Raw genomic sequence first — 21,342 nt, forward strand, 5'->3', positions numbered from 1 at the left:
ACAAGTATTTCTGAAATGGCAGCCCAGGTTGAGCACCAAGAGCAACACAGAAGGGCATCTCAGCGTGTACTTTTGAAGTTTGGAGGTACTTCGGTTGGGAAGTTTTCGCAAGAAATTGCCAGGATCGCCTTGTACATTGTCAGCCCTTCCTCCTTCGTCAACTAGCTTCGCTGAACTCGTTTCTTTGTCAGATCAAGCCTCTCTCAAAACCACAATATCGCCATCGTCTGCTCCGCTAGGAGTGGTAAGTCCAAAGCCGAGGGTACTACTAATCGGTATGAAGCCCTTTCCTAGCTATCTGGTCCTACCAGGTCGGTCGTACCTCGAATCATTGCCAAGAAAGCAATTTGGATCTGACCGATGGCTCTTTTTTCCGTGCGAAATGCTAACATGGGACTACTTAAAGCCTTTTGAAAGCTGCCCGAGAGGCAGTCAAACCAAATTCAACTGGCCATCGCGCCATTGTCTCAGGTATTCTGCATGAGCACCTCAACACAGCGAAATTCAAAAACCCAGAGATCGAAGAAAGATTAAAGCGGGACATATCTGCCGAATGTAATGCACTTGAAAAGCTGCTCGACTCGCTGCCGAAGAGGGAAGATGTGCCTCCCGAGGCCGAGGACAAGATCCTAAGTGTAGGGGAGAAGCTCAGTGCTCAATATCTAACGGCGCTTCTGGAAGATCATGGGATACGGGCTCAATATCTTGATTTGTCTGATGTGATTGAACCAGATCTAGCGCCGTCGTTTAATCAAGAATTCTACCGAGAGGTCGCTCATGCGATAAGTCGGAGGATTGAGCTCTGTGGTGACAAGGTACCGGTATGACATGGACCCAGCCTACTCCGCCGCCCCGCCTTATGCACAGAGACTGATAGTTTGGTAGGTTTTAACCGGGTACTTCGGTCCTTTACCAGGAGGTTTGCTCAAGCAATTAGGACGTGGGTACTCCGATCTGTGCGCTGCGCTAGCTGCTGTCGGAACGAAAGCGAAGGAGCTACAGGTTGGTTTTCCCTCACACTCCTAATACACGCAACGAAGTGCCAGATACAAATCCGCTAATTGGTGGATAGGTCTGGAAAGAAGTTTCAGGCGTCTACACTGCGTAAACATGCCCATACTCATCCAGTCTTCCGTCTTGCTTAAGCTGACAACGGACAGCGATCCAAGCAAGGTTCCAACAGCCAAATTATTATCATCCATTGACCCGAGAGAGGCCAATGAGCTAACGCACGTCTATACCATCTTCGTAACGACCTATGCTAACCTTTCCACAGCTTCTACGGTTCTGAAGTAATCCATCATTTCACAGTAGAGCAATGTCTCCCTTCAATCCCAATCCGCATCAAGAACGTCCTCGCGCCTCAAAGCCCCGGCACCCTTATCACTCCATCCTCCCAAGCCAACCTACAATCCCATCCCAAGCGCCCAACGGCCGTAACAGTGAAGCACCAAATCACCGTCGTCAACGTCCACTCCCACCGCAAAGTCGAAGACGCAGATTTCCTCGCGCAGATCTGCAAGATCCTTGCTTCTTGGTCACTGAACATCGATCTTTTCGAAAAGAACCAGTTCCATATCAGTCTCGCGGTGCACTCTAAGATGCCAATTATCAAAGGTCCCGAGGACCGAGGCGGAGAACAGGATGCAGAAGACCTGTTGAATCAGCACAAGGACTTGCAACATGCGATTGAAGAGTTGAGTGAAGTATGGGAGTGTGGACGTGGTGAAGAATATGGCTATCATCAGCTTGGTAGGCCTGCAGCTGAAGAGGAGTATTGGGATTGCGGGAAGGCTATTTACGGCACTGGGAGATAACAATATCAACATTGAGATGATCTCTCAAGGTGGGCTCTCCTCCCTTGTGACCCGTGGTGTGGAATTCGTGCTTATACAGATCTAGGCGCGAGTGAGATCAGCATCTCGTGCGTGATCGCGGAGCGAGAAGCTCTCCGTGCTCTGAACGTGGTGCATACGGATCTGTTCACCTTTCTCGACTAGATGCGCTCATCTTCCCAATTCCTTCTGGTGGCGTCATATCACAACATGGAGCTCTGGATAATAGACACAGACAGCGCGAGCTGGGGGTTTCTGGAAATCATGTTGTACGAGATTTGGGCAAGATCCCCTTGTAGATCGGAGCTACATGAATGAGAATACTCTTGGTTCAAACCGATTTTCAAATGCTATCCGAAATCCGAATTTTGGCTATGATCCGCAAACATCCTACCAGGTTAGACTTCTCAAAAAGCCCTCTTGATCAGTGCATCCGTCTTCGAAAAGCATCTTCTACATTTAGTGGCAGAAACATGCCTGATTGATTGCAAACCCAATTTTTGTGAACGACTTCTTCAGGTTCCATCAAACACAAGGACGTAGCAAGGCTCAAAGTCCGAACACATGACAATCTGAACAGCAGCATCGTCCAAAGTTTGGTCGCGAATGGTGGGATTGAAGCCGTAGAGCGAGGCATTTTCTGCGTTTGCTGGAACCTGATCGTAGAACCCTACGGGCTTTAAGGCTTCAAGCCCAATCCTGTAGGTTGCCGTCCTCACGACTCTAAGATCTGAACGTTGAATCGCCAGACCTTGTGGTAAGTGTGGCTGTGAGGAGGTCGGGGTCGAAACGATGTGTACATCTCAATGATTGAGGTATCCCTCCCCAATTGAAAGACGAAGCGCCAAGTACGACAGTAATGGTTGGCAAAGGACTGCTTCCTGGACAAGCTACGTGTGTGTGAACCACGGACGCAGGATCACGGACTATATAACGTCCTAAGCAGCGTCTGCAGGGGAAGATAAGCCGGCAATGCTCAAGTCATGAGACCGGCCATCAGGGTAGCCGTGACGGTTCAAAGTATATACAGTTCAAGAGCTTGCAGGGTCTGATCGATGGAATTTTGATCAAGCGAATGAACTAGGTCATCGCCGTCCAAGGGGATGGCTTTAAATCCTTGCTTGGGGTCTCGGCAATGAATGCGCCCATTTGCTGCAACTTCATCGAGTCGACTGCCTGGGCGTCATGTCCGTCAGCCTCACCAAGGTAGACATCAACGTGTCGGGCTTGCTTGTAGATCGTGCCCATGATAGAGACCTCCTGGTTGCCTTTCAAGAATGCTAGACCAGTCGATACAGATGGCATCGGGCTGTATGATTTGATGATTTTGCTGCCCCGAGTGGAGATGAGCGGTAATCATTGGCCGGCGACGGGCAAGAGTTATGCTGTAATCCAAGGTTGGATCGCCGAAAATATATGATACTGCGGCATGATCAGGGTATTCGTCAAGGGACACTGGACGCAGTCCACAGACTACAGAGTCAGCAAAGGAGCTTGCAGGATGCATACAATCAAGCCTACGATTCTTCCCGCATTCAGATGGAGGGTGGAACGTGTAGTCCTCCATAATCATCTTGTGGCCGGAACACTGCTGCAGAGAAATGGGATGGTCTGATCCAGCCGCTCAGCCCCCCAGCGGCTTGCTTGAGATGGGATTCCTTCTGATTGAACCACACCTGGGTGCCCCTTTGGTCTCGATCGCAGCAATCCCCATTGGGTAAGGTGTCATACTATCATCAGCCCATATTGCTGACTTGCTTTCCCAATCGCTCAAACTCCGTCTTCCCAGTACTAAGCAAATACCGTATCTTCCTCAAGTCGTCCACGGCTTTATGCTGCTCAAACTCTTCTCTCGCGTATTTTTTCATCTCTTCCCTCGTTGGAGGCGGGATCTTATAGCATCCACGGACAATCGTACGATAGAGGGATATGACACGCTGGCGTAGGAGGAAGTGATCGAGGGATAGGGGCGGCTTGGATGGAGGAAGTCTTGAAGAGCGCGTGCTAGCTGTGGCGTAGCTACGGGCGAGGGCGACCAGGCGGTGCATGTAGGTATTAGAGATCGCCAGAGCTTGTAAAAGATGTCAGCGAGGCTGGCAAAATTCAAGGCGGGTGTTGGTGACATGGAGTATCAAAAAAAGCGAGACTTGGAAATGACGACGGATGCCTTGTGGCGGAACGGTTCCGCAAGCGAAGAAAAGAGGGCTACAAGTAAATTGCCTTACTCTTCCTCCTTCCTTCAACTTCGTATAATGAGGTATGTGAATCAGCATAGAACTTTTGTCCTACCCAGTGCAATCGGAAGTTAATAATGATGAGTCCGTAAGTGCAAGCGTCACGTTCCTGGCTCTCAGCTAGGCACCATAAAGTGATGCTCAACATCTTTCAAACGTCAGCTTGACGCCGAGCACAACCAATTATGCTTCTTGTCTGCTGCTTCATTGAATGTTATACTACGTCATGCTGGATGCTGCTGAGATGCTTCCACCAATATCACCGCATAAGCCTAGAGTGTCATGTCCCTTGGACCCTTTCCACCACAAGACCACCTAGTTGGGGTGCTTCGCTCCCTATCAGCCAATCTTTATTTCTTATGCAGGGAGACTAGGGGCCAAAGTCGTACCATTCAACTCACGATTCAGTATCGGCTGTGCTAAATATGCATTGCGTTACTGTTGGTAAATACCTGGGTATGCAGTTACTGCTATAATGAGACTTATCACTAGATATGGTATTCTTAAAGATGTCTAAGGAAGAAGAATTCTATGTACAGAGAAGGCCTTCATATATCAATGACTAGGCCGAATGAGTACTAGCGTAAGCGAGTGTTGAGTTCCCGACAGTTACACTATACCTAAACACAACGGTAGTACTAATCAATCCATGCGCCTTTTCATTCCGTCTCGGGGATCACGTCCCATAGAGAGAGTATGAGACACTTCACATCGAAAATCAACACGACCGATGAGAGACTATGAATGCACTGTGAACGATTATGTGTGGCAACTAACCGACTGATAGCTTGAGAGGAAGACAAATTATAATACCGTATGTAGCTACTTCCAGGCTTACCGCTCGGACCACATACTCTCACCAAGGTATAAGCTACTCACATGCTTGAAAACCCATTTCGGTCGTAACTGTATGACTGGGAGTAACTCACAATAGCACTGTCTCTCGACTGGTGACAAAGCAGCTTGTGAAGAGCTATCGTCGGCGATGCTTCAATTGATAAGACAATGCAAGACTCGTCTGACTCGTCATGGAAGCGCGGAGAATGAAGGTGGCGGAAAATGGTTCTCAGCATGGGTGGATTTGTTTCTTACGTCAGGTGGAACTGCACGTTCATCATCGCGAGCTCGCTGTGGACTTCAGTGCTGGAGAGGAATCTGGGTCTTCCGAAGGTGAGCTAGCGGTCAGTCTCATAAGTGAAAAGGACTCCATCTTACTCACGGAGAGAGAGGCACTTTTAGTTCTGCTCTTGAGAAATGTCCTGGAGCTTTTGCTAAAGCTGTATGGACGGGATCTAAGCTCCAGTGTGATCTGACGGTAGCGCATGTGTGGGAAGTCTGCGACATCTGAGCCTCAAGAAATCTAAGCGCACTGTACACTTCCTACCGCATAAACTTATCTTCATCCACTTCCTACAGGATTTAGCGACATGCAGTAAAGACCGCAGAAGGCGCCGAGGGACGACGAGGTTTTCTTTCTGCATATGCGAAATGCAAATTCCCGAATCTGTTGTGGGCGATTCTTCTGATGAGATTACGACGGAGGAAAATCTACAAGCAGTCTACTTCAACAAGACTAAAAGCGAACGGTCTCGGACTGCACAACCACTTTTACGAAGTGATCTATCCCTGTCCTTCAAAATGTTGTTTTCTTTTTCCTTAGTCTTTGCAGCTTCGGCATGCCTCCTTTCCGCAGCAGCTTCATCAGAATATATTAACGCTCACCTCGCCTACCTTGAGACCAGACAAGCGGTCAATTGTACCAGTTTCAGCAGCGTTGCAAGTAGCACATGCTGGGATGAGCTGAACATTTCCGGCTATCTTGCGGAATGGAACCGGACAGTGCCCAGTTGTCAGGTGCCTGGTAGTGACGGCATGAACTGCTGCCATCCCCAAGAGCCGTGGACAACATGCTTCCTACGCTTTGCGTATGCCAAACCAGGTTCAGATTGTACTACGCTCAACTTTCAGCAATGTGTTTTGAACCGGATAAGTTCCGACCTCGGCCCGAGCATTGCATCAAAGGCCGGATATGTCGTGCGTAACATTGTAGCCATCAACAATCTTTTCAGCTCGTACTATGCTGGTGAGTCGTGATCAGCGATTCCTTGCGTCCGAAATCGCGGCCAGCTCTGATCACTCTTTTCAGCCTTACAAAGCGGTGACATTGATGGAAGCGACTCAGAATACGCAAAACTCCATCAAATCCTTGCCGGATATGAGTTTGGTGCGGTACTCAACAATGGCAACGTACTGAAGGCATTGTTGGCTGGATTACCATTCTGGGGGGTGAATTGGCTGCCCACTTCGCCCTCAATAAGTAGCTCACTGACCCGTTCGGCAGATACCGTCAGTCTTAGCAAGCGGACCACAACGGATCAATCCGGATGTCAATGTCGCTGCGGTACAGGCTTTCACACAGAGCCTACAGAACACAGAAGCAGTCAGCTCCATCTTGTTGGGTTCGCCATATAACATCAGCGATTACATGACCACAGAGACTGATTTGGCCAACATGACTGCTTGTACCGGATATTTGCTACAGTCAGCTCTCAGCCTTATCATGAGCGATGTGCCAACATTCACTTCCTGGGCTGCCCATGGGCTTTACTCTGGTCCTACCTCCTTTAATCTCCCGCAGCCAGCTGCCGGCATAACATCCGCTTTCACAACCTACTTGGTCGGCGAAACCCTGTCGCAGTCCCACTTCTCTGCAACACCCACGACGAAGACTTTCTTCAAAGAGGTCTTCCAGCACAGCCGCACATGCACATCTCTCGGCGATGTCTGCAAAGACCATAACGACAAAGCTTTCTACTGGAGTCAAGTCACCCAGATGCAGTATGAAATCAACGAGCCCGACCACTGGGTGCTGTTTTCGGGGAGGCTACCTGTAATAGAGGAAGTCGGGTACGAGGCAACTGCATATGGTCTGTTGGAATACATTGAAACGTCGAATGTGGACATGTCAGTGCTGTTTGACGGCGCTTATGACTGCACTTTGGAGGGCAAGGCTGGAGGTTCGGCGGTCAATATCAATGCGGACGGCTCGTTGGATGTCGCTTGCCTGTCATCGTTACCGATCTACCTGTCGAAGGGCTCCTCTTGTCCTGCCGGCGCGGTGCAAGTCGGTGGAAAGTGCCCGTTTGGCTTCCAAGGGTAAGTACTAGATCCGTTGAGCGCAGAACTCCTGGCGAACACTCGCCCCTGTGGTGCTGGAAGAATTGATTGCCGATTTCAGCCCTACTTGTACCGACCTACCCCGCCGAATATTTGTTTACCATCCTATGGATACTCCGTTGAGCAGCCGCAACACAAGCACGCACCAATGAAAAGCCTGACAGGGCTACTCTAGGAGCCTCAAAGATGTTAGACGGTGATGTAGCTATCATGATTAATCATACTGAATGGTTAATTTTGGTATTGTTGCTAGTAAGGTAGGGCTGAAATCGGCAGTCTATAAGGTAAGTAGTTTCAGGGGTAGAGTAAGTGGGACTTGGCGCGCGAGATTGGCGCGCGCGAGAGTACCAGCGCGGAGTTGCAGTTGCGGACCTCGAGTCGATCGATAAATGGGGGTGTGCATTTCCAACTTTTAAACATGGTTATAGACCGGCGGAAAGCCACCCTTTTCACTTCCGCAGCAGCTCTTAGACTCGTACTTTTCTTCGCCTTCCCTTCCTTACCTGACCTTCTTACCGGACGTGTAGAGATATCCACTCCGGTCACCAGCTTCAAGCGATGTAAGACCTCGTGCCAATTCACCTGCATACAACTCATAACTGACGGTTTGCCAGTGCGAGAAGGTCTCTTCCTCTATACTCACAATGTCTCCCCTTACGACGGCGGCGTCTTTCACCAGGCATGTTCCACTGGCCGCGCACGAGTCACTTCCTTCCGCTAACCATTCCTCTCAAGGCCCCATTGCTGCTACCACTCTTCGCCCTCATCCCTTCCTCCCTCTTTTTGCCCTTGACCGCCCTCCTCTACATCCTCCTCGACCTTCTCTGCGCCAATGCCCTCATACGTATCACAGAGTCTGGCGAGTCACGCTCTTCACGTCTGTTCACATCGCCGAGGAAGGATATGAAATGGGATAGCATAGCGGTAGCCGCCGCGTAAGGGTGTATGATCCATAGGAGGCTGTCTCTAGACTAACGGGGCTATAGATACTTATTCAATCCCTTCACCATCGCTACATGTATAGGCAGACCAACAAGCGTCTTCACGAATTGCGCCATCCTTTACGCCATTGCCCAGGCCGTCTCCAGCAAACCCATCACCTCCATGCTTGCTCTGGGTCTCGCCTCATACCTGTCGCTTTATCCAGCCCTTTTACTTCCTCCTCTGATCCTACTCTGCTATGATCGGAAAGCAAGAGAGACAAAGGCGCCTCCAAATGCAACTTTTTCGACTGCCACATACCTCTCCGTCTTTTCCGCAAGCATAGCGTGGTTCTTGCATCTCTCAAAAGTTCTGACTGGAGGTTCATCCGAGTATCTGGCATCTACATATGGCGTCCACCTGCTTCTGCCGGACTTGACACCAAATGTGGGGCTCTGGTGGTATTTTTTCATTGAGATGTTCGATTCGTTCAGGGAATTCTTCCTGGGTGTATTCTGGCTGCATTTGGGGGGCTACGTTGGGGCTTTATGCATTCGTCTTCGCACGCAGCCGCTGTTCGTCATCACTACATTGCTGGGCATCTTTGCAATATTCAAGCCGTACCCGAGCATTTCGGATACGTCTTTGTATTTTGCTATGCTGCCATTGTATAGACACATTTTCCCCTGTAAGCCCTGCCCAAATGGCCATCTCATCTTCGGGTATTGACACTGATGCTCGGCAGTGATGCGGTATACCTTTTTCGCCATGGCCACGATCCTGTACGCGAGCTTGCTGGGCCCTGCCTTCTACTACCTCTGGATCTATGCGGGTTCCGGCAACGCAAACTTTTTCTATGCCATTACTCTCGTCTGGAGTCTCGGCCTGTCGGAGATTGTTGCGGATTCCCTGTTCGCGGTCCTTCGAGACGAATGGGAAGTCGAGAGGCCGGAGATGAAAGGCAAAGATGTCAGACAGATATAGACATCCAATGATCAATTGAGCCGCATCCCAATGCGTTTTCATCCAGCTTTTCGTTTCCTCTGTCCCTCCTCCTGGTGATTCTTGACCCCACCGATCAGTGACTTCGACAAGATCAAATAATCCAACTCTTTGACAACGCCATTCCTCAACTTCTTCGGCCTGGGCGAATACTCATCCTCCTCGTAGCCCAACCGCTCATAGAACTGCATCGCCGCCTTATTCCTCTTAAACACCGTCAACATCGCCTTCTCCACCCCAGCCTTCCTGCCCACTTCCTCCAAATGTCCCATCAGCCGCTTTCCCACACCCCTCCCCCTCACACACTCATCCAGATGGATCTCGTAGCAATAGATGACCTCGATCCCATCCTCCCACGTCAGCATAAACGACAAGAACCCACCCACCGGCAAACACTCCTCCCCCTCCGCATCCCCCCCGCCGACGACCGGCCCAGCAACATGTACCGCAGGTCCCGCAACCGCATCTCCTCGCGCTTCCTCCCCGGCCGCCACCCGGAGGCCGAGGCCCCGTAGTCCGCGGCGCTGGAATCCCGCACCAGCCGGAAACACCCCGCCAGTTCCGCTTCCGAGAGCCCTTCGGCCGCGCGCAGTCGGAGGCGCCACGGTCCGCCGTCGGCGGGGGCGGGGGTTTCGACGCGGGGGTCGTCGCGGGGCCAGAGTTGGGCAAGGAAGGTGGGGAGGGGGAGGTCGTTGAGGGTGGTGAGGCGGGAGGCGGGGGGCATGGCGGGCGCGGGGGGGGGGAGGAGGGGGAGGATGATGGGTGCGTTTGTGGTGGTGAGGTGTCGTTGGCGAGTCTGGTTCATGTGGCGGCAGGTACACTTTCCAGCGTTGGTACTATCATCCTGTTTTTGATACGATTTCTTGAGCAAGCGCGTAATGTAAGAATTCAGGACGCGACTGCCGTTCCCCACAGACGCCAAGACTTTCTCTAGCCCCGCCCGAGCGACTCAAAATCAAACTTGGCGTTGGCTAGACTCACACATGTTTTTGACTCAAAATAAACTTGGCGTTGGATCACTTGTTGCGGACGCGGCCAACGCAAAATGCTAATTGCGCTGACTGGAGTCTCTCAAGCAGCAGCCAAGGGTGTTTGTTTTCTGACTCGTTCGCTACAAGGTCCTGGACCCGATCCTCTTACTCGTATGGATTGCAATATGCGTTGCCAGAGAGGGCCAAAACGGAATTGCGATTTGACCAACACGGTGGCAAACTCTTTATGACCATCCCCACAATGAATACAACTGCTGCGGCACTGCCTTGACATGTCCTCTCGCCTGTTACTCATCTAATCCAACATTAACCTCATCATACGTGCGATTAGACACTGATGCAACGTCTGTGTGATATGTGATATTTGCGGGCAGCGAATCACATAAAGCCTCCACCTCAAGCTCAACCTGTCTCCCCAAGCGATCGTGTAGCAAGACACGAACTCTTGCTTTACCCGTTTTCGGACACTGTCATACCAGTGACCATGCCTCAGCTCGTAGAGCTCCCAAACGAGACGCTGGAGCAGACCACGAAGTCTCTCCTACGTGATGACGTTGACAACTTTTTTATCCGCTGCAAATGCTTCTATGCCGTATCCGCTACGACTTTTCCGAAGCACAAGGAGATGAAACAGCTGTACTCTTGTATCTCCTATAGCGGGTACACGTCCTGTAGCCTTTGTTTTCCCCCTCCAGTATATCTCCTTCGAGCTCTTTTTGAGGAACTTGACATCGCTGGGTATGTTAAAATGGCGAAGGAAATCGCCAATGACCTTCAGGAGGAGCTGCAAGCCACTGTGTATTCCTTTCCGTACCTGACAGCCACAAAAAAGCTCGCAGCCTTGCAGACATTCCTGTATGACTTTGCTCCAAGGGACGAAGTGGAGCCAAGTAAGATCGTACAGAGCCTATTGCAGTCTGCGAGTCACAGGCTCGTTAACTTGGAACTGACCGATTCAACAGACACAAGTGGCGAGAGAATCGAAAAGGGCGACTTCATGGGTTCGCTTCAATGGTTCCAGGTCCTGAAGAAGATTCGCGTCGATTACAGGATGTTCGGATATGGTCCAAGAAATTCAGAGGCACATCGAATGATAAGTGTGCTGCCGGTCTCCGTAGAATCAGTGACATTGACTGGGCTCGTGTTAAGTAAGAAAAACAGTGACTCAACGGGTGGAGTGTTTAGCAAAGCAAAAGGCGAATAAGGTCCCCAAGCTCGGAAAGGTCTTTTACCGAGAGTTGTGAGTCTCTCACTGAGCTGGGACTGATTTTAGGGCTGTTCTCGGATGTGAGAGGCATCGATGTCATTTGGATCCAGGGGACAGGATGTGTGGGACTGAAGTTCTGAGGATGTCTCACACAATCGAGCGGCATGTATACATATGTTGTCCACAAAAGAGTCGTGAAGCTTTCACATTTGACATCTTGTCCACAGGCTTCTGTTTACTGTGTATGCTTTGTACTGTACATGCTAATGCGATTACCATAGCCCGGAATTTGTCTCTATCTCTATCTCTTCTTGTGCATAGCCTGGACTGCTGATCTACAATTTCTTGATCTAAAAAGTGGACTCGTACCCCTCGGTACAGCGAACGCCAGCACTTTCAGATGTGGTCAGATGAAGAAGGCGCAGGTGAAAGACTGAGTAAGGTAAGTAATAGACAGAGTGCCGGTCGGGAAAAGTGGCGAGCGGTCACACATACTCCGCAACACGATTTGCATTCGGGAATCAAGTAGCAGAGTGGAAAAGTCTGGAAGTCTCGACTAGAGAACTGCTTCGCGAAGAGCGTGGAATGGTTCAAGGAAAGAAAGAAAGAAAGAAAGATCTCTTCGCTGATAGATGGTGCGTCCCGTCAACGGCGATTGTAAGTTTTGTACCCGCCACGAGTGGCTGCTTAGGGAGAAAGAGAATGCAAGATAGTGGAAGGCGCATATGCAGAGAGGTGATGCGAAAGTTTTTGAGCCTCGGGAGAGAGGTGCGCTGTCGGAATGGTGCGACGGTTGGGAACAAGAGGACCTCAAACATTTTCTGTCCAAGTGAAGGAAAGGAAAGCGGTGTTTCCTGCATCGAATGATCCTGAGTCCAGAGATTTTTGAAACGACTAGTGAATTTATTTTAACTGATACCCACCGAAGTGTACAACCAATGATAAGACCTCAGCTCTTAGCATCATCACTTCCCCCTTCCCCCTTTTCCTCCTGTCGGACAACTCCCGTGATCGCAAGGCTCCGCAATCGCAGCGCGGGTCGACTTTGTCATCTCATATTCGCCTGCTCATCCTCCCTTCGTCCTCTACGCACGGCTTTTCCGCTCCATCGATCCTCCTACTTTTTCGGGCCCTCTTTTCGCTCCCGGGTCCTGTATGGCTTCGCTACGGTAGAGTTGGCTCTTTTACGTTTTATAATGGCGTTCGTGTTTGGAGTATGGCCGCTCGGCGTCAAGAGCTGGAAGTATCCACTTTCGTTGATCGATCGCATCGCTCGTCGAAGTCTCGTTCGCGGCTCGTTTGTCGTCTCGTGTCTTGACGTCGTACTCGTACAGCGCCCCTTGGAGGATCTCGATTGGTGACAGGGGAAGGCTCGCCTTTTCTTCGTCTTGGTGTATCGTGGGGGGTTAGAGATCAGAGTCGATGCGCTCTTCCTGTCAAAGGATATTTGACCTTCCTTGCAGGTAAAAGGCAAATCATTGAGGAAGACGTCGTCAAAACCGTCACCCTTTGTTCCGGACACCGCGCCTGCCTCAATGGCAGCGACCCCTACAACCTTCATCGGAGAGTACACGCTCTTCGCCCTCTACGCGTGACGTTTGCTCCACAACTCTCTCTCTCTCTCTCTTACGGCGGCACCCGGTCAGCGTGTGGGTCTGGCGTCTTCTCCGCTCCGGCCAGCTCTCTTTCCACATTGGCGTCCTGTTCTCCCTCTATGCTCACTGCATATCGCCTGCCCTGCTGGCTTATCCCATCCCGCCCTCTGCACGCCCCATCTCGCTGCACGGATCGCGGTATTGGCTGCCTTTTTATCAGATCCGGCCAGCTTTGTACGCGGAGCGGGACTGGACTCGGGGAAAGCCTTCGCCTGTTGCTGTGGAATGGCCCTGTCTGGGAAGAAGAAAAGAAAGAAAGAAAGAAAGAAAGAAAGGACGTCGGGCGTCGGCAAGATGAGATGAGATGAGATCTCAGGACGCGCCAAGAGCCAGAGTAGAGGGTTGGGGCATCGGTTGCTGAGAGTGAATGATATTGAAGAGGTGGGGAGTTTGAGGATGGATGAGTGGGGCTTGCTATGCCACCTGATTGATGGATGGAAGGCTGGAAAGGGTGGAGATGACGAGGAGGAGGAGGAGGAGGAGGCTGTGCTTAAACGGTTTGGTAGTTGTCTATTTAGGGTAGAGATGGCGAGGGTTATACGGATGGATGTTCAGAGGAAGAGGTTGGCTGGAGGGAGGTCGTGTGGGTAAATGGTTTGAACTCGATTGACACTGGGAAGACTTGCTGACCGGCATAAGAACTCACGGATTGGATCTCGTCGTTCGGAAGGGTGGTTTGCTGAATGGAACGTGCCTGGGAAGAGAAATGATGGGACATGGGTCTTTATTCCCCGTAGCGTGTGAATGTAGAGGTTGGAACGCTCGAAGAGGGGGCCCTGGGGGAAACTAGGATCTTGTCTCACAGCTTCAGGGGCGAAATTTTGTCATCTTGTCGTCCTCACCCTTGCCAACTTATTAAGGCTAGTAATTGCCTGATTATTAGCAGCCGACCAGCAGCTCCCAGCAAACCCCAGAGACCACTCGCTTTGAGCCGTGCCGATACGTATGTATGTACACTCCATGCCTCTTCTCAATGCCCTTTAATCAGTACATTTGCTCTCCACCCACCTGGCAAAATCAACACAGGGCCGGTCTATGAACCTCCAGAACAAATCGGCAGCCCACAAACAAGGAATGCCCAACGCGAAAAGCCCTGCGATCCACACAAAGAACAACTCCCACACTCCGGCCTCGTCCATGCTGGTCACGGAATGCAAAATCGGAGTCATGATCTTCCCGCCGATACTATCGAACAGCGGACCGTGCATAAGATAGAGCGCGAACGATATGGATGCCAGATATTGAATGGGACCGGTCGTCAGGAATCTTTGTAATGGGGGCAGTTGTTGGCATGCGAAGACGATTTGGAGCGACGCTAGTATGTACCACGGTGTAGCTCTCCAGTCAGTGTAGTGTTCTTCGCCGAGGGAGAAATAGGGTTCTGGTGCGTGCTTGACTAGCCAGGCTAGTCCCGGGGCTTTCTCTCTACGTCGTGGTTCGGCCAGCCGCATATCCAGAGTGCGATTGCGAGTTGGAGCCACCAGAGAAGGGTCCAACAGAGGCCGCTCCACGTAGCGGCTTTGGGAATTTCGGTTGGGTTAAGCTGGTCGCCGTCGAGATGCTCTACAGGGGTAGTCGATTGAAGATTTCCCGCATTACTAGCACGTTCCTCTTGTATCAAGTCGACTTCAGCAATCCAGGCACCACCTAGAAATTCGACGGCCGCCCAGCGTCCGCTTTGGAAGCAGTACAGCATGACCATTATCATCATACCAAGTCTGATCGGCACTTTGCACCTTGAAAGACCGGTTATTGTAACGAATAGTAGCATCGACATAGACATCTCGACTGGAAGCGTCCACGTATGCATGTCGTATCGAAGATTTTGGATCACATCCCACTGCCACGGCTTTGTCATGTCAAACATTGCACTGGTCCAGTCTCCCACTTGAGCTAGAAACCCGCCGTCGACCGGTTGCCGAGCCCAGCCGGCGCGGATGAGCAAAAGGACGAAGAACGTCGAGAAAGCTGCCGGTAAGTAGAGACGTATACTGCGTCGGAAGACCGAGGATGAGAGAGTCTTGTGGAGCTCATCGAATTTGTGAGCGCGGGCCAGTCGAAGGGGCTTTCTAGATAAAACAAAGCCGGATATAACGAAGAAGACATGGACCATGGGCCTGCCGGAGTAAATAACTCGGACAAAGGGTAATTGCACGAGAGAGGAAGGCCGTTTTTCATTATCCACGCCATAGTAGGCCAGATATGGATTCACCCAATTTGTAAAGTGGTGAACAAAGACGATGAAAGACGCGATACCTGTGAAGATGTCCGAGTCAGTCTTTTTCTTGCGGCGCAAGGATCTGAGTTTTGAAAAGACGTAACTCCGGCATTTGACGACAAACACGTGTCTTACATCTTGGATTGTAGCACAGGTTAGAAAAATGAAATGCGACATGCACATACCGCGGAGCCCATCGAGATATGAGGTCGAATGAATTCGTGAGGGTTTATAGAAATGGGGTGCGAGGCGACGTTGTATTGGGTTGGGAAGGATTGCCAGAAGGATTTTCTTAATGAATCTGCTTGCTGTGGTTGGGAGACCATATTTGGTGGAGAAAGAGGTTCCCCCATCCTCGGCCTTGAGTAGAGTTTCCAAGTCCTCATCTGTAGCAGACGGGTGCAAGGAAGAAGTTAGAGTGCGCTTGAAGAAGTCCATTGCTGATGGATGGATGTAAGAGAGAGTCGGTGAAGTGGCTATGGAGAAGAGAGAGATATGCGACTTCAAAGATAATGAAAAATTGATACTGGGAAATTAAGGTCCGACTCCTTGCGCATATCGGAATATGATTCATATATCATACGCGACTTTGGGATGTTTGACACACTCGACGGCTCAAGAATTTCTTTCAGGCTTTCGTATATGCAAGAAGACATGTGCAAGAGAATCTGAGAAGTGAGGATCATGCAGCAGCCAAGGACCGCATCTAATTTTTTTTAACATTTTTTAGAAACAGTGCCAAGGACAATTCCGGGCTACGACGCCTTTAGGATGAGCGCGCCTTGGCACTCGCGCGTATCCTATCGTCTGGCAGGGTTCAATAAGTAGAGTAAGGTAAAGTAGAGTAAGATAAGTAAAGCAAGGTACAGGTAGGTATTCAGGGGTTCAGCCAATCAAAACAACGCGCCGTCTCAAATGAAAGATAGCCTCTCAGCATAAACAATCACACAATGCCTCTTGATCACGTGAGGGAAGGATCCTAAGCCTACGATAGTCCCAAAAGGATGCCCTTGTTCAAGCACTTACCGATAGACCTACTTTGAAAAAAGCCTCTCTATTAGCACGAGTACGTCCGACAGCTACGCGCGATCATAACAGGCTGGAATGTACTCGATAGATGACAAGGTCAAGGCAACGTGCCCTAAATAAAGATAGAGGCATTGTAAGATACCCTCCGGGCCGGATACGAGATTAAACGCTAAGGTGCAGAGTGACCCGGTAATCACAACGTATTAACCGAGAGCAGAGCCGGCATCAACTGCATTCCATGATCAACCACCCAACCTATTTTTACTTGTCTAAAGCACAGTCATAGAACTTATTGATTTCATTCTTTGGTCCAAGCATACACGAACGAGTCCATCTGCGCTGATCTGTTCCTAGTTTAAATCCTCAGACTTGATGCCTGATTGCCTACATGTCATTCAACCACCCTAATGACTGAGAACATGATTCTATGATGCGAGTCAATAACTAGCTTCCTTTTCCGACATCAAAGACTACATGCAGAGGAACATGCAAGTACTTCCGTTCTCTTGTTCACTCTACCTGACCATCTGAAAGCGTGCATCGAGGGTGGATCATTATTGGCTCTTGCACTCTCTTATCTTGTGCTCAGCTCTGAGTCTCGTGCAATGGAGGCACACAACCGCAGAGTATGGAAAACCGATCATGGTATCCAAATTGGTGTGCGAGATATCGGAATCCCACATCTAAGAACAAGGGGAAAGGAAAAGATCAGCTGGGACCATTTCATTGAATCTTTGGACGCAACACAGGGATTCGGAAGCACTGATACGATCTCAGCACGAGGTGTTTGTTGTATTCAATCATTGACTGCATTCGAGTATCTCGCTTTTGCTATTCTACTCCATCCTTTGTGGCGGAAAGCTACTTCTGCTCACTCAGAAGTGGTAGGAGATAGAGGACAACGACCCAAAGATTCCAGAGTTGGAATGTACGCTTGTCGTCCACAACACTCCTTAAGATCAGCGTTCTCAATATTATCGTCAAGCCTAGACCCACGGGTAAGATGTAAGCTGCAATGTGCAGAGCCCAGAACTGAGGCCCGAACCAAGACCAGAACGCCATTGGTATCGCAATAGTGATTCTGCTGGGCCCATCGCCCATCGCTAGAGGAACCGTCCAGCGGCCACGTAAGCTATCTCCGGCCTGGTCGTACATGTCCTGCGTGTGCACAGTTGTGAGTACCACTGCTGCAATGACGCTGAACCATCGAAATAGCAGAGAGCCTGGAGATAGGGGTATCCAACTTCCGTACGCCACCTCCATTGCCCCTGATGTATAGCAGAGGAATCCACAGCTGTTGATGAGATTTCGAATCAAGGGGTTTTGATCGGCTCCTCCAAGATCATTGTACCAGAATCCTAGGCATATCAAGCAGAGACACTGCCTTAGACCACCGAGATAGGCACTCGACATAACAGCAACAGGGTAGAGTCCCAGCATCCAGATTTTCGCCTGACGTGGAGTCAACCTCTGCGAAGGCATAGGACGCCAAGGCTTGTTGACGCCATCTTCCCTGATCGCTTCTGGTTGTCGTTGGTTATCGATTGAGAACGGTAAGAGGTTGATCCATGTCCAGAAGACGACCAATGGTAATCGTTTCAACGCTGTCGAGTATTGAAGGCAAGGTAGGTCAAAAGCTGAAGCGTGGAGGCTGTTGAATATTCCGAATGCTGTCTTGGGTCCAACGATGGTCTTGAGGTCGCTGTAGGTGAAAAGCCATATCGAATACAGATCATACTCTATGGTATCCCAAGCAGTAGTTTTCTTCCGACCATGACTTGCTGAGTTGTGGCCATGATTGATATTTCGCTTCTTGGCTTCGGTTGAGGACATTTCCAGTTGATGTCTGGTGAGATATGAATCCTTTGTGTCTTGGAGGTTCGAGGAAATCTTTCTCAATTTCTTCTGGAGACTGAAAACTTTGTTTTGGAAGTCCAGGTTTTGGGTATATACGCTTGGGCAGATCCAACAAGTCCGAGTAGTGTTGATATTGCGAGCACGGCGAGGTTATGAGACAACTACGTGTCAGAATGTGAGGAGGAGGATGTAGACGTGGAGGATATGTAGTAACGGGATGTGAAGGTTCCGGGACGAGTCGAATTTGAACTTGGTTCAGAAATTGTCTTGGACCTGATCCGTGACGAACTAGTGATGAGCCTGGGTATAAGTCTCCCTAGAATCTTCATCAGCAACATTCACCCGTAAGAGCATCATGATCCTAGCAAATTCTTATCAGCTGTTGCCTTGAACGTCCTAGAATTCGGCTCCAAGGCTTGACTCAACAGCTTGGGCACCCAAGCCTTCACTGACGATGATCTCCATGGGCTTTTCTGCCGCCGAGGTTGCAATCGAGCGGCATTGCTCTGATCGGCATCCCCGGGCTGACGCACCATGACTTTTGTACCGCAACGTAAATATGTCTATGCATGGAGAAGACGTGGGACTGTGCCTTACGGGCATTGTTCCTGTTGCCTATTTTGGCTTCTTTCCCAGTACAATCGGGCGCACATCATGCATGGAAAAGGGTATGAGAAAAGCCGTTATGACGAAATCGGCACATGAAAGACTGACACATCCCCGTCAGCTTCTATTAAACGACGCATGATCACGGAGCCGAGAATCCATGACCAGATCATTGGCTCTGGGTTCAGTCATCTAGACCAGTCGCTGCATGACAAGCTTCCTCTGACTAGTTGCTGTGGTGCCCACCAAGTTCTTGCCAGTCAGTACTCCGGATTCCGCCCCATTGGTCTTCTGCAAGCTTGTAATACTGGTGTGGATACCGCTATCGCGAACCTCGGAAATCTCATTCGTAGTCGGATGAGTTTCAATTCACTGTGCCTTGTCGGTGCCTGCTTGTGAGGCGGAGAAGTCGAACCTGACGTGTAACATACCGATGCCCACTTTTTCATGAAGCCTGTTGTTCTTCTCTTTCCGCTCTTGGTGACTTTCCACCCTGACCTTGATCATGCTCTGGACACTGCAGCTGTGCCTATCAGGACTCGCTGGCATATCCTCTCATCTGGTATACTTCATACAAGGCGAACATCACATCCAAGCGCCGAAGATATTCAGATTCTATCTAATCTTGACATGCTTGGTCTTCTTCATCGAGGCATACTGTGAGAGAAAGAATGTACAAACCGCAATCTTGATGGCCACTTCAGTATTGTTCTGCTACGCCATCGCTCTTTTTGGTAGCATGTTCATCTATCGCGTGTTCTTCCATCGTCTACACAATTTCCCCGGCCCTCGCTTGGCCAAGGTATCGAAGCTGTGGAACGTTGTCAAGGCTTCGAAGTCGACCAATTTTAGACTCATGGAAGATCTACACGACCGCTACGGTGATTTCATTCGCACAGGTACGGAAAAACGAGTCTTGTTGCCAGTGCCTTATCTCGTTGTGTACATACCTAAACTAGTACAACGCAGGTCCGAATGAGATATCAATCTTCAAGCCTGAGGCCGTACGGGCTCTCGATGGGCTCAGTACGAAGTGCACAAAGGCGCCGTGGTATGATATCATGCAACCTCGAGTCTCCGTTGCCACCACGAGGGACAAGGAGTCCCATAGCCAAAGGCGTAAGATATGGGAACGAGCTTTCCGTCCTCAAGGTGAGAAATCTCAACATCACTCATTATGATTTTATAACTAAAGGCATCTGTCTAGCTTTGCAAGAGTATGAGCCTCGGTTATTGAGATTTGCAGCACAATTGTACCTACGCATCTCGAAACTGGATGGGAAAGCCGTCGACGTCTCCAAACTCTTCTACCTCTACTCATTCGATGTTATGAGTGATCTAGCTTTCGGAGAACCATTGAACATGCTCGATAGTGACGAGTACCACTTTACAGTTGGGCTCCTGCAGGATGGTATGAACCTTCTTGGACCACTATCGCCTGTTCCTTGGCTGGTCAGAATCGGTTATAGTATTCCAGGGGTAGCACAGAACTTCAAGGATCTGCTTGGCTGCTCGGCGCAGAAGCTTCGAGATCGAATGAAGGTATAGTCTTGTTCTGCTGTATTATACGGTACGATAGAGTCTGACATCACCAGCAGAACGAGCCTGCGAAACGGGACGTAAGTTGAGTAGTGGGTGACTCACTTACTCTATAACTAATCACAGTAATAGGTCATGTCATGGCTTCTAAAAGCTAGCCAAGATGCGGGTCGCTTGGAAAAAGATCAACACTGGCTCGGGGGGACTGCTTTGCTCTCATTGTCGCTGGAAGGTATTTGTTGCGGAGGAAGATCCCTCAAAGGGATCCCCGCTGATGTTTACATGTCGTGGAAGTGATACTGTCGCGTCGACTCTGATATCCATCTTTTACCACCTCGCTGATGACCCCAGCCAGATGGTCAAATTACGAGCAGAGCTGGAGAACGTCAACAGTGTTCCAGGCTTGGACGCCCTGAAATCAATGGCACATCTCAACGGCATGATCAATGAAGCTTTGCGGTTGCACCCTGCCCTACCTTCGGGTGGGTTTCGGGAGACACCCCCCGAAGGCTTGACGATTGCGGGTCACTTCATACCAGGAAATGTAGTGGTATCAGCGCCGAGATACTCCTTAGGCCGGCGTGAGTGAAAATTTCCCTGCGACTGGAAGTTGTGGTGTTGATCTTCTCCAGTCGAATCGTGTTACGATCGATCCAACGAGTTTGTCCCGGAAAGATGGTATGCAAGGCCAGAAATGATCAAGGATGACTCAGGCTTCTTATTAGCTTATTTAATAATTTATTATTCTATCGCGTAGTCTTTAATAGCTATCTTAATTATCGATATTATTCTTATCTATATAACTAATAATTAAACTATTTTATTAATATTTATCTTTATACTCTTTTATTATAAATTACTCGCTCTTATTAATTAATAGTCTTCTTTATCTCTCTATTCGCTTATTTATTATTATCGATATTAATATATATCGAAATCTAATATAATTCTATTACTATCTCGAGATATCTTAGCGAATTAATAATCTATACTATTTATATTATATAGATCTATTTTAAATATTTATCTAAGTCTTCGATAGTTTAAATTAATATTTAATTATTCGTATT

At 49.6% G+C, this 21,342-nt stretch overlaps 13 protein-coding genes across 13 annotated transcripts; 8 read left to right on the plus strand and 5 right to left on the minus strand.

The window, feature by feature from the left end:
• Positions 1 to 15: 15 nt before the first annotated feature.
• Positions 16 to 2,000, plus strand: HO173_007041 (uncharacterized protein; the record flags this gene model as incomplete). The annotated part of the gene is made up of 7 exons (XM_037308946.1): positions 16 to 131; positions 192 to 275; positions 407 to 821; positions 886 to 1,002; positions 1,073 to 1,104; positions 1,277 to 1,752; positions 1,903 to 2,000. The coding sequence occupies 7 exons, from the start codon at positions 16 to 18 to the stop codon at positions 1,998 to 2,000; spliced, it is 1,338 nt and encodes a 445-aa protein (XP_037164210.1).
• A 915-nt stretch (positions 2,001 to 2,915) lies between these two features.
• On the minus strand, positions 2,916 to 3,266 carry HO173_007042 (uncharacterized protein; the record flags this gene model as incomplete). The annotated part of the gene is made up of 2 exons (XM_037308947.1): positions 2,916 to 3,144; positions 3,259 to 3,266. The coding sequence occupies 2 exons, from the start codon at positions 3,264 to 3,266 to the stop codon at positions 2,916 to 2,918; spliced, it is 237 nt and encodes a 78-aa protein (XP_037164211.1).
• A 305-nt stretch (positions 3,267 to 3,571) lies between these two features.
• HO173_007043 (uncharacterized protein) lies at positions 3,572 to 4,217 on the minus strand (the record flags this gene model as incomplete). The annotated part of the gene is made up of 2 exons (XM_037308948.1): positions 3,572 to 3,906; positions 4,061 to 4,217. 2 exons carry the CDS (start codon positions 4,215 to 4,217, stop codon positions 3,572 to 3,574), a joined length of 492 nt encoding a protein of 163 aa, XP_037164212.1.
• An 880-nt stretch (positions 4,218 to 5,097) lies between these two features.
• HO173_007044 (uncharacterized protein) lies at positions 5,098 to 5,382 on the plus strand (the record flags this gene model as incomplete). Its single annotated transcript, XM_037308949.1, has 1 exon — positions 5,098 to 5,382. One exon carries the CDS (start codon positions 5,098 to 5,100, stop codon positions 5,380 to 5,382), a length of 285 nt encoding a protein of 94 aa, XP_037164213.1.
• A 175-nt stretch (positions 5,383 to 5,557) lies between these two features.
• HO173_007045 (uncharacterized protein) lies at positions 5,558 to 7,229 on the plus strand (the record flags this gene model as incomplete). The annotated part of the gene is made up of 3 exons (XM_037308950.1): positions 5,558 to 6,152; positions 6,216 to 6,355; positions 6,411 to 7,229. 3 exons carry the CDS (start codon positions 5,558 to 5,560, stop codon positions 7,227 to 7,229), a joined length of 1,554 nt encoding a protein of 517 aa, XP_037164214.1.
• A 698-nt stretch (positions 7,230 to 7,927) lies between these two features.
• On the plus strand, positions 7,928 to 9,151 carry HO173_007046 (uncharacterized protein; the record flags this gene model as incomplete). The annotated part of the gene is made up of 3 exons (XM_037308951.1): positions 7,928 to 8,181; positions 8,233 to 8,855; positions 8,913 to 9,151. The coding sequence occupies 3 exons, from the start codon at positions 7,928 to 7,930 to the stop codon at positions 9,149 to 9,151; spliced, it is 1,116 nt and encodes a 371-aa protein (XP_037164215.1).
• Positions 9,152 to 9,189: 38 nt separating this feature from the next.
• Positions 9,190 to 9,479, minus strand: HO173_007047 (uncharacterized protein; the record flags this gene model as incomplete). The annotated part of the gene is made up of 2 exons (XM_037308952.1): positions 9,190 to 9,422; positions 9,476 to 9,479. The coding sequence occupies 2 exons, from the start codon at positions 9,477 to 9,479 to the stop codon at positions 9,190 to 9,192; spliced, it is 237 nt and encodes a 78-aa protein (XP_037164216.1).
• Positions 9,480 to 10,645: 1,166 nt separating this feature from the next.
• Positions 10,646 to 11,365, plus strand: HO173_007048 (uncharacterized protein; the record flags this gene model as incomplete). The annotated part of the gene is made up of 2 exons (XM_037308953.1): positions 10,646 to 10,805; positions 10,857 to 11,365. The coding sequence occupies 2 exons, from the start codon at positions 10,646 to 10,648 to the stop codon at positions 11,363 to 11,365; spliced, it is 669 nt and encodes a 222-aa protein (XP_037164217.1).
• Positions 11,366 to 14,428: 3,063 nt separating this feature from the next.
• HO173_007049 (uncharacterized protein) lies at positions 14,429 to 15,679 on the minus strand (the record flags this gene model as incomplete). The annotated part of the gene is made up of 1 exon (XM_037308954.1): positions 14,429 to 15,679. One exon carries the CDS (start codon positions 15,677 to 15,679, stop codon positions 14,429 to 14,431), a length of 1,251 nt encoding a protein of 416 aa, XP_037164218.1.
• A 1,452-nt stretch (positions 15,680 to 17,131) lies between these two features.
• Positions 17,132 to 18,906, minus strand: HO173_007050 (uncharacterized protein; the record flags this gene model as incomplete). Its single annotated transcript, XM_037308955.1, has 2 exons — positions 17,132 to 18,116; positions 18,842 to 18,906. 2 exons carry the CDS (start codon positions 18,904 to 18,906, stop codon positions 17,132 to 17,134), a joined length of 1,050 nt encoding a protein of 349 aa, XP_037164219.1.
• Positions 18,907 to 19,238: 332 nt separating this feature from the next.
• On the plus strand, positions 19,239 to 19,712 carry HO173_007051 (uncharacterized protein; the record flags this gene model as incomplete). The annotated part of the gene is made up of 1 exon (XM_037308956.1): positions 19,239 to 19,712. One exon carries the CDS (start codon positions 19,239 to 19,241, stop codon positions 19,710 to 19,712), a length of 474 nt encoding a protein of 157 aa, XP_037164220.1.
• A 38-nt stretch (positions 19,713 to 19,750) lies between these two features.
• On the plus strand, positions 19,751 to 20,281 carry HO173_007052 (uncharacterized protein; the record flags this gene model as incomplete). Its single annotated transcript, XM_037308957.1, has 1 exon — positions 19,751 to 20,281. One exon carries the CDS (start codon positions 19,751 to 19,753, stop codon positions 20,279 to 20,281), a length of 531 nt encoding a protein of 176 aa, XP_037164221.1.
• A 154-nt stretch (positions 20,282 to 20,435) lies between these two features.
• On the plus strand, positions 20,436 to 20,861 carry HO173_007053 (uncharacterized protein; the record flags this gene model as incomplete). The annotated part of the gene is made up of 1 exon (XM_037308958.1): positions 20,436 to 20,861. One exon carries the CDS (start codon positions 20,436 to 20,438, stop codon positions 20,859 to 20,861), a length of 426 nt encoding a protein of 141 aa, XP_037164222.1.
• Between the last annotated feature and the right edge of the window lie 481 nt (positions 20,862 to 21,342).

Source organism: Letharia columbiana (assembly GCF_014066305.1).
Source record: "Letharia columbiana isolate WasteWater2 chromosome Unknown Sc0000022_s0, whole genome shotgun sequence".
Classification (NCBI taxonomy): Eukaryota; Fungi; Ascomycota; class Lecanoromycetes; order Lecanorales; family Parmeliaceae; genus Letharia; species Letharia columbiana.